The following is a 12,006-nucleotide window of genomic DNA, read 5'->3' as shown; positions in this document are numbered from 1 at the left end:
CAGAAGAACTCGTTAGAATTTGAATAAAATTTTACAATTTCAAAAATGGGCCAAAATGGTCCATTAGTTCCAAAGTTAAGAATGTTTGAAAAAATTTTTCATTTCCATAAAAATCAAAATTTTGCGAAATTTTTCTAAATAAATTGAAAACTATAATTGATAAATAGACTGTAAATTTCATCCTAAATTTGATGTAATCATTTTGAATTTATGTGTTACAATTTTCACTCTTGAATGTATAATTTTTCTTACGTTTACAAATTTCAAGAAGGCTCTAAAGTTAGTTTCAAAAATATCAACTCTTACTCTGCAAAAAATGAGAAATCTACCTTTCAATATCGGGTGTAGCCGAATTGCATTTTTTTTATTCAGTATTATCGGTATACCTATACAATTTTTCAACTTGAAATTTTTTTTGTCAGGCGCGTCGAATAATATGGACTTGAGTGTCTTTAATTAATCGTTAAAGCTAATATTTAAAATTATTTATTATTCAGTAGATAGAATTTCATTTTAGTTTTTTAAATCTAGGATAAAAAGAGTATACCTATTTATTTATTATGATAAACTTTATTATTTTTAATTAATTATAAATTTTTGGATCTTAAATAATAGCATTAAAATTTACTAATGTATTTTGATTAATAAAATGCTTTCAAATTTGTAATTTTAGTGTCAAAAATATCAATCCGTAAAAGATATTCAAGATAATATACTTATCATTAATATTGTTATTTTTGTAGACCTTTTAAAAAAAAAATAAACGTAATTGAAGTTGAGAAAATACTTGACCTTGACACGTCGGAAATAAAAAACAATTTTTGAACCCCGCTATTTCTTCTTATTTGCTCACAACCCTTCAAAAGTAAATAAACAACCTAGCTTTGCTTTATAATTTATTTTAATTAATGCGGTTTGTTAATTGCTTTACACAGAAAACAGGAACCCAAAAAAAGTTTGAAGAATTCCATAATTACAGAAACTTTCTTCATATTTAATAACAACATACGAGTATAAAAATAAAATCCACAGTAATTCATAAATTTAAAAAAAATTAGCAAAGTTTTTATCTAATAGCACATTACGTAAGTGATAAAACATAAAAAAAAATAGAACATAGTATGAGAACACAGGAGCTAAATTCGTAGAAGAAAAAATAGTTAGAGAAGAAAAGTTAATAGGCTTTCTTGCTATTTTTTCATTTAACTTTTTTTATTTAGGTCAAGTAACCAGCTCGTGACAAGACGGATATAGAAATACGGTAAAGACATAATAAAGTTGTGGGAGGGGTGCGATCGTTATCCGAGGGCATGTCGATTACGGAATCTCGGTTACAATCTATCCGAAATATCTATTTGTAGATGGATAAATATAAATATTGCTAATCGATTTGCGGGTTTTAGGACACTGAAAGTAAAAGGTATTAAATGGGAAATTTATGAAAACGGTTAAATGGATCCGTTTTCGCTGAAGTAGCTTCTAATAAATAGCTCAATATTCAGATAAATGAGAAAAGTTTTATCGCGTTTTATTATATCAGTAGAAATGTAAATTACAGTAATAATAAATTGCTACGTTGGTATTAAAGTTAAGAAAAATAAAAAAATTTGTTTTTTTAAACTGGGCGAATTAAGGTGAAAAGTGGCTTTGAAACTGTTTTCGTTGCAAAAAATAAGTCGACGTGTAAATAACTAGTTTTTATCTGCAATAAATTCTTTTATCTGATAAACTTTTTGTTTTAAGCTTGAGTTTGTGAATAAGCAAAAATTTATCGTGGTTGTAAATCGTATTTTAGAATAACTTAAAAAAAAATTACCATTGAAATTCAATGGTTATAGAAGAAAAGATTAATTGTTTGCAAGTTTAGTTTTTTTTTTTTGTTAGTTAGTCATAATTCTCAACATTTATTTTTTAATTTTTGTTATTGAAATTAAAAATTTTCAAAATTTTGATATTATTGTTAACTCACATCAATTTTGCAAAAAAAAACTACTTGATTAAAGAAGAATATTTTCTTCATTATTTCACTCTTTTCCAGATGTTTAGTTTTGATTGAAGAAATTAATGCTTTAATAAACTTAGATAATGAGTAGAAAATTATTTAGAATAATTTTATTCTACACTGATAGAAGGATTTAGTACGGAGTACTAAACTGATTTAGTAACAAAGTTTTTAGTCATTTATTTGGAAGAAAAAAATATTTTTTATGCATCAATATTATTTGTTACAGTTTAATAAATGATTTTTTTTATTGTAAATAAATTATATTAATATAAACAGAGCCTTATTATATGGAAATAGATATTTGTTTCCACCAAATAATATTTAGTAGTAGTTACTAAATATATCTGTGGTAAGTATTGTCGGCTATGCTTTAATTCCAATGTGATATTTGTCTATTATTTGTCTATTATTGATTTGTTAAAAACTTGTTTAATTTTTAATTTTATAAATATCTCAAATAAAAAATGATAATTTAATGAGATTATTTTCTTTATAATGCCTTATATTTTACTTAGAATTAATTATTTTGATTTAACTTGAGTAAATTAGGTTATACGCTAAAATTAGTTAAAAATTAATTTCTTTAATACCAATACTTAAGCGATTTATTAAGTACCAATAAATAATTTGTTAAATACTACCTAATATTTATTTGGTGGAAATAAATGGGCTGTAATAAATAATTTAGTAACTATTACTAAGTATGTGATAATGAAAGATTTGTAACTAAATCATTTAGTAACTATTACTAAATCTTAATCAATAGAAATAAATCTTTTTATCAGTGCATACACTCAAATCTATATCAAAATATGTTGACAAAAAATGATATTTATTGTCATTTTGAAAGAAGAAACTAGTTTCTGAACAAAGAATATAAATTTTTCTTATTTTTTGTATTTCTTGAAAAATTATCATCTCTTAATACGTATATTGATAACCGATGCGAAGCATTATTTTTAAAATTCAAGGACAATTAAAGGTAGAACATGAAAGAAATTCCTGAGAAGAAAACCTGAACTTTTATATTTATAAAAGTTATTTTTGCAATCCGATAAAATTTTCAGCTATTATAGATTTCTAGCCTGAGAGTTTAAAGATATCTATCTTCGTCTGTCTACATTGAAATTCAGTGTTCCATTATTTTATTTTTAGATTTCAAGGACAGAGAAAGATTAAATATTGGTGAAAAGTATTTTTAAAAATCAAAAACCTGTTCTTTGTTTAAAGAGATTTTTTTAATTTATCAAAATTATTTCTGTCAATTAAAAACTATATATTTTTCTCCTATTATTTGAATACAAATACAAATTTGGAGGCATTCATTATTCAACAAATTTCAAAGAAATTTCATTGTTTTTTAATCAATCAAAAAAATTCTATTGGAACAAAATTTGAGAAAAAATTTTCTGAGAACAATTTTTCTCATTTAAGTAAGCTCAGTGTAAGGACTAGTTTCAAATGCATAGAACGTTAATCAATCAATTAAGAGTCAATTTCCATAAAGTCTAATCTTAAATATAAATCGAAGTTTTTTATAAATAAAATAAGAATATTATCATTTTATTTTAAAAATTGTAGTGACATTTGTTTTAACTTACAAGAGTGGTAAAATTTTGAAATTTTTGGATCAACAAAAAAGTTCAATTTTAAAAATTTTCGTAGCAGAAGAAAATATTTGATCGTTACAAATTGAGGACACAAAAAAATTAAAAACGCTCATGCACTATACTAGAGTCAAATGAGCACTAACTTTTTATGAAATTTATTGAGGTCTTGAAAAAAATTTTAAAGAATACCAATAATCTTATAATGATTTAGAATTTTTTATCATTTTGCTAAAATATTTTCTAAGCATCTATTTTAAAAAATCAATAAATATAAATTAGTCGTTGATTTGACGTCCACCTTTGTTGTTTATTAAATTTGACAAATCTTTCATTTTTAACCATGTAATCAGCTGTATTCAGGTGCTTGTTTTCAGTGCGGTGAAATATGAACGAAAATAATTTTAATTGTGCAAATAAAAAGATAAATAATTAATTTAAACGTTCGTCAACATTATGTTTATGATGCATTTGTATCAACTACATGACTCCGAGAATTTTTTCAAACATTATTTGTTATGGTATCTACTTTATTAATATAAATATTATAATTTTAAATACAAAAAAATGGAAATAAGTCATAAGGTTGTATGTTAAGAATCTAATTTTTAATTGTTAATAACTTTTTGAAGTAATCGATAACGAATTTTAAATTTTTGAGGGAAGATCACTACAAATTAAACTTGTTAAAACTAAAAAATATGAATTTATATCTACTAATCAGAAGTTAGAGATTACAGAAAATTATTCTAATCCGAACAAAAACAGTTTCACTGTAAAAAAATCGCGCCAAGTCCACGTTCATAAGACTATTAGGAAAAAAAAATTTTTTTTTCTTTACAAAAAGATACAAAATAAAAAAATAAAAAAATCCAAGTAACCGATATGATTGTTTATGATTTTCGGAAATTAAAAAAAATCTTATTGTAAATTTAAAAATTAAAAAAAAATTTTAGAACGTATTTAGTGTGCGTGGTTGCAAAATATTTTACTTTTAATGAAATTCGTAAAATCTATTTACTAGGACTTTAAAAAAATTTAAATACACAATGACGCACACCAAGTACGTTCTAAAATTTTTTTTTTAATTTTTAAATTTACAACAAAATTTTTTTTAATTTCCGAAAATCATATACAATCATATCGGTTACTTGGATTTTTTAATTTTTTTATTTTGTATCTTTTTGTAAAGAAAAATATCTTTTTTTTTCCTAATAGTCTTTTGAACGTGGACTTGGCGCGATTTTTACAGTGAAACTGTTTTTGTTCGGATTTTAGTATTTTTGTAATTATAATGAAAATTTACAATGGTACCAACTTAAATCTCGCGTTGGCAGCATTTTTACTGCAAACTATCCTCTTGAAGCTACAGTTTATGTAGATATAATTCCAGTGCACCCTGGCGGCCGTAAATGTAAGCTGTGAATTACTTTTTTTAACTGTAGTTGCGTATCTATAGGAGGATTACTACACATTTTTATTTTATCTAGTCTGTGGCGCTGACCTTTCTCCATAAAAAAAAAGTCAGGATCGAAATTTGTGAGCGAGCTATAGTTTGTGCTGATAAAATTTAATAATTTCAAGTAAATAAATTGTTATAAGTGAATATAATTAATTAATACGGTGAAATAAATTATGAATTACTGTTATGATAAACAAATTGGGTAAAAAAAGTACCGTAGAATTAAATAAAATTTCGCAACCTCAAAAAACCGTTCTGCTTACAGTAAACATAGTCGGTAGTCTGGCGCTCCGTTTACAACGAATTTGAACGGAACTTGGCGCCAGATTCTACCGAATCTGTGGATTAAAACATTTAAAAGTTTTCAAAGCCTAATTTCATATAACCGATAAATTTTTTTTATTTAAAAAAATTTAAACAAAAAAATTGGGGTGAAAATAATAACTTTCCAATTTTTTTTAATTTTTGATAGCAGACACAATAAAATTTTTATTTTTCAATCCATTTTCTAGAACACTTCTATAACGGGTTCGGAAGGCCGGTTTGATAAGTAGGCAATTGTATAGCAGTATTTTAAAGACCGAACATCACCCAGAAATGTTTTTTTTTTGCGGCTGCAGTCGAGATAAAGTTATTATTTACATCTTTAAATAAGCCAACAAAAGTTCGAACAAGTCCAGAAAAGATTTATTTACTTAGGCTCTTAAATCTTCGAGCGAACAAAGACTTGCTGAATAAAACCTATAACTCCATTAGTTATGACATGAAATATTAGTTTTAAACTCGAAATCGATGTATTTTTTCACCGTTTCAAAGTGCACTCTTCAGAAAAACAAAAAAAAAACTACCATTTACTGGATAAATCTCTATCCGCTGAGAAATCACATTTATGTTCATAAATCCGAATAGAAAAAAAAAAAGGAATTTAAATTCCGTGAAATTTAGGTTAGTTTTTTTTATCGACAAAGAAAAATGTCGTAGGTTGGCTGATGGAAATCATTTGTCAACGTTGTTTTTCAATTGTATAGACTAAACTAAAACCAGTACAGAAGATACTGAAATACATGCACACACATCTGAAAAATATATGTCTGTAGTCGATAAAACTGTTGTTCCATCTCTTCTATTCTATATATCCGTTTTTCCTTTTTTTTTTTTTTTTTTTTTTCCTATGTCTCCTCGAGGAATATATCGGGGTTGGGATCAATAAAAAACAACACTCTATCTACAATGCCTGTGATAATCTGACATTTTTATCGTATGCTCTGCTGATTAAAAAAATATTAATTTTGTTTGGGTTGGAAAAATTATTTGGAGATTGTTTTGTTGCAATAAATAATAAAATATAAATAAAATAAGCTTGACGGTAAATCCCTAAAGGGCCAAGCATCACTCTGGGATTCTCTGGGACTAATTTGGAGGTCATCGAACAAACGAGGTCGAGGAGCAAGGTTTGCGTTGAGCAAGGTCGTTACTGGGTCAATCTTCGCGGGTGACATCCATTAATAGAAGCTTGAAGCTTACACACGCGCTTCACTTGCCGAATATCCTCGATAGAGAGATATTGACGTCTTACAACCATCGGGCCCCAAATGCCACCGCGTCTCCTAATAACATTCCCGTACACACGCATTTAAGTAAATTTTATCAATTTTAAAGCAGTTGGCTTGAGGTACGTATAAATAGCGTTAAAAAGACATTTTTATTTTTTTTATTTAACAGGCTTGTTATAGTTATTTACTTGTAAGTTAGAAATAAGTAAAAAAACCTATCAAGAAAATTATGCTCTCTAAGATTCCACTCAAATTTTGAAATATTTAATTTGAGTCGAATCATTTGTAAAAATTCGTATATTGACTACTTTTATACAAATTTTCACGATGTAACATCGTAAATTTTAAAATGTAAGATTATAAAAGTGAGCATATTGAAAATCTGGTCCTGGATTACAATATGACAATTGTAATTTTTTTTCCCGTGTGTTAAAAGAAAAATAATTAACTTGATTCAAGAAAAAAAAGTTTTAAAAACTTCTTTGCTTTTGAGAAATAATTGAATTTATACGGAAAGCTTCTTGAGCTGGATTAGTTGCATGATATAAGATTTTGGACGCCATCCTACTATTATATTTCGAACAATGTAAAATCCAGCGAAATAGAAAATAAAGATATGGTACACTGAGAGAAAAGTGCATAGTTAGCTGAATGATATCACAAGTATAAAAATGTAGGTTTTTAAACTTGTTTTTTTTGTAGTTACTCGAACTATGCATTAGTTAAAGTAACTATTGATAAATAGTTATATGGAGTATATTTTAATAAATATTTTTTTGTTATCGTGTTAAAAAAAAAATTACTAGGTGACTGAAAGTTCTTGTACGATGCCACAGATAGCATAACTGGAAGAGCTCTTAGTGCGTAACCAAAAGATCTAGGTTCGATTCCCGGTCCGAGCTGTCCGAATTATTTTTCTGTTTTCTAAGTTAAATTGAATTAAGATGACTATTAAACCCGCATTTAACTGAAAATAATTTAAGTAACATGTATTGGAGTTCAATCTAATAAATAATTTTAGGTTACAGTTTTTTTTTTTTTTTTCCGTATACCAGGGGAAAAATAATAAACTACATTAAAAAAAAAAATATATTCTACCAAAAAAGTTTTAAGAAACTACTTTGTTCTCGAGAGATAATTAAATTTATACGGATAGCTTCTTAAGCTGGGTTAGTTGCATGATATAAGATTTTGGACGTCATCCCACTACTGTGAAAAATATAGAATCCAGCGGAGTAGAAGATAAAGATATGGTATGTAATTCAAAAGAAGAAATTTTGAATCAAGAAAATGATTTTCAAGAATTTTTTGTCCTTATTTACTTGAACCAAAAAAAAATTTTCTTTTCAAACTTGATTCAAATTAAGAAACATAATCCAAAAGTTAATTTTATTTGTTGGCGATTCAATTTTGTGAGTTACGGAAACTAAATATTTTAAAACAAGACTAAACTTTTGAGAAAATATTTTATTTAATGTAGATTATAATAAAAAAATCACTATCAACTTTTGCACAAAAATCCATGCTTCCGTATGAATTCTTATTAATAGGACAAGATTACTTAAATTTACACTGAAAATGAATAATGACTGACATTTGATTAAAGTCCCTCAATTTTTAATCTATCAATCAATTTTCACGGCAATAATGAATTTACTAATAAAAAGCAAACGTTTTTTACGAACAAGCGATTTTGTTGGTAATCCTCAACAGGGATTAAGGATCGAGAAAAAAAAAGCAGATGACTCATATTCCGTTGTTTGGCTAATTTTTTTTAGGGGCGGTTGGCGGTGAGGGTGGCGATGAAGATGACAAGGAAAAGGAAGAAGAGGCCGAGAGAGAGCGGCAGGAGGCTATTAAGGAAGCTGAAGAGAGACGTAAGGAAAAGCACCGCAAAATGGAGGAGGAGAGGGAAAAAATGCGACAAGAAATCCGAGATAAGGTAAAGTTTAAATTATTTTGAATAATTATTATGTATTGGATATTAAATATTAAATATGGAGTACGAAGGGTGACTATCACGGCGGATTGACGTAGGAATTTCACTAGCTCATGAAAGTTTAATTACTGGAGCAGTAAAAAAAGTGTAAAAAAGATCAAAAGCGAGATGAGAATACAGTATCGCGATACATTGCTTTGACCATTAATATCCTCAGGGTTGCGCTATGTCCCTTTGACAGTTTTACCCTCAGCATTTAACTAAATTCGCATCAAAAGTTTCTTTGACATTTTCCATAAAGTATATACTTCACCATTACCAATACAGTTGTCTCTCTACAATCTACACCTACATCTCCACTAATGCTCTCCATCATACACGTTGAAATTTTAGGTTAGGGCTTAAGTACGCTCTTGAACACACGCTCCAACTAATTTTACCAATTTAGGTTAAAGTCGATTCTCCGCCTTTCCAATACATCAAATCATTATCGTCAAATATTCTCACCTAATCAATCAAATTTCATTAGCCTCTCACTTATCATCCATTATAAGTCAGTCAAGTATTATAGCCGACGAATTTTATTGAACTGAAGTAATCAATACCGGAATTAGATATTACAATGTATCGGATTTCGGAACTTAGTATTGGTTATGTTATTGGGTCGTAATTCCGGTGAAGAAGTTAGCTTATAGTAGTACGGTTTATAGGAAAAATACTATAACGTTGAGAGGTAAGAGTGATAGTAAGTGATTAGATGCTTATAGTTATAGCCTTCGATACTTTTTTTTATAATGTTACATAAAAGTGCTATGAAATCCCTATGATTTGAGGTTAAAGTACTTTTATTGTGGATTTTAAATTTATTTCAGTACTTGTATGGATTTTTAATGTGTCATTAATGGTTGCTTTTCACAAATACTTTTTTTTACGGTAAATTGACGATTTGATGGTTGAAAGCAATGCGGCTTAAAATTGCACATCTTGAATCCATAAATTATTTCGGTACTCAATTTAAAAAATGAAATGACTTTCTTGTTTTCTTAAAAATAAACTGGAAATAAGACTGGTGGTCATTATACTTTTGAAAATAAAATCCGAACAAAAACAGTTTCACTGTAAAAAAATCGCGCCAAGTCCACGTTCATAAGACTATTAAGAAAAAAAAATTTTTTTTTTTTTCTTTACAAAAAGATATAAAATAGAAAAATTAAAAAATCCAAGTAACCGATATGATTGTATATGATTTTCGGAAATTAAAAAAAATTTTGTTGTAAATTTAAAAATTAAGAAAAAAATTTTGGAACGTATTTAGTGTGCGTGGTTGCAAAATATTTTACTTTTCATGAAATTCGTAAAATCTATTTACTAGGACTTTAAAAAAATTGAAATACACAATGACGCACACCAAGTACGTTCCAAAATTTTTTTCTTAATTTTTAAATTTACAACAAAATTTTTTTTAATTTCCGAAAATCATATACAATCATATCGGTTACTTGGATTTTTTAATTTTTCTATTTTATATTTTTTTGTAAAGAAAAAAAAAATTTGTTTTTTCTTAATAGTCTTATGAACGTGGACTTGGCGCGATTTTTTTTACAGTGAAACTGTTTTTGTTCGAATTTCAGTATTTTTTGTAATTATAATAAAAATTTGCAATTGGTACCAACTTAAATCTCAAGTTGGCTGCATTTTTCATAGCAAACTATCCCCTTGAAGCTACAGTTTATGTAAAAATAATTGCAGCGCACCCTGGCGGGTGTAGATGCAAGCTGTGAAATTTATTTTTTAACTGTAGTTTCCCATCTATTGGACTATTACCATGCATTCTCGAATTCCCATGCATTCTCTTTACCGTAAGATGGACGGTGGCGTTGTTTGCTCGGTGGGTCTTATATACGTGACTGAATAAAGTAGTCAGTACTTGTCTCGGATAGCTTAACTGGTAGAGCCCTTGGCGCGTAACCGAGAGATCTGGGTTCGATTCCCAGTCTGGGCTGTCTGATTATTTTTTCAATTACGGAAAAATTCCCACTGAGTAGGTCCCCCCTTTCCCCTATCCGTTCTTTCCCAACTCCCTTAAAATTTGCTTTAATATGGCTCGAATTACTTAGTCTGTGGCATGTCACTTTTTACATCGAAAAAAAGTCACGATCGAAATTTTTGAGCTTGCTATAGTTTGTGCTGATAAAATTTAATAATTTCAAGTAGATTAATTGTTATAATTGAATATCAGTAAAATAAAGTATGAATTACTGATATAATATAAAATTTAGGAACAAGAAGTACCGTAGAATTAAATAAAATTTTGCAACCTCGAAATACCGTTCTGCGTACAGTAAACACACTCGGTAGTCTGGCGCTCCGTTTACAACGGATTTGAACGGAACTTGGCGCCAGATTCTACCGAATCTGAGGATATCTTTAATTAATAAATATTTTTATTTACTCATTTTCGAATTATAATACTACAATTCGTTTTTTGATCACAATATTGTGCAAAATAGAATGCTAATCTATATAATTGAGAAAATAAACAAAATTTTTGTCTCCAGCGTATATTTATGTGATAAAATGAATTTTTTAAATTCAATTTAGTATCATTGGAAAGGTCTTGACCTGAATTCGTGCCTTTTCAATGTTTCATATGCTTTTCAGCAATACTTAATTTATTACAATAAGTTTTCGAAGTAGTCTCAATAGATTCGAATTTTGCGATAAACGTCATTTATTTATCTATTTTATTTTATACATATGACTGTGGTTATATGTCAAAAATTAATTTATATAATTAAGAAACTAAGAAAATTGTTTGAACGAGTATATCTTTATCGTAAATTGGTTTTGATATTTTTTCAATGATAATCATTCATGATTTAAAAAATTGAAAGAGTAAAGAAAATTTTGTGACGAGCATATTATTATTTTGAAAGGAATTTCTATAGTTAAATTTGGTATTATCAGAAAGGTTTTGATAAGAATTTATGCTTTTTCACGGTTTTATATATTTTTTTAGTGATATTCAATTTTTTATGTTAAGTTTTTGGAGCAGTTTTGAATAGTTTTTTGGTTCTATAAATTTGTTTGGTCTAATTTGTCCATTTAATTATTTATAATTGATCCTGTCATAGCGCTATTATTTTTAAAATTTATTTCAAAAGTACCCAAACTATGTATAGTATCATTAGCAATATCAATAAATAATGAAGTCAAAATTTTTTAATTCATAATCTGTAAATCTCGGCAGTCATTTAGTCAACAAAAAAAAAAATTCAAAAACAGTTCTCGATATTTCTGAGCTCAAACCTTCTAAAATTTACCAATTAGTTCACTTTTGATTACTTCAAGCTTTAAATTTTTAGAATTATTTCAAAACGTTAGTTTTTAAATTTTAAACTGCAATATTTTTTAACGCGTCGTTGCATTTCCTTAACGGA

At 27.3% G+C, this 12,006-nt stretch overlaps 1 protein-coding gene across 2 annotated transcripts in view; it reads left to right on the top strand.

Annotated features, from left to right (window-relative positions):
• Nucleotides 1-12,006, top strand: part of LOC123262506 (complexin) — an 84,657-nt gene that overhangs the window by 49,048 nt on the left and 23,603 nt on the right. For both annotated transcript variants that reach the window (XM_044724754.1, XM_044724755.1), the window contains one exon: nt 8,406-8,569. In XM_044724754.1, coding sequence (XP_044580689.1) covers nt 8,406-8,569 — 164 coding nt within the window. The remainder of the gene's footprint in view (nt 1-8,405; nt 8,570-12,006) is intronic.

This window comes from Cotesia glomerata, linkage group LG4, assembly GCF_020080835.1.
Source record: "Cotesia glomerata isolate CgM1 linkage group LG4, MPM_Cglom_v2.3, whole genome shotgun sequence".
Classification (NCBI taxonomy): Eukaryota; Metazoa; Arthropoda; class Insecta; order Hymenoptera; family Braconidae; genus Cotesia; species Cotesia glomerata.
Note: the sequence above shows the minus strand (reverse complement) of the source record. Positions and strands in the feature narration are given on the sequence as shown.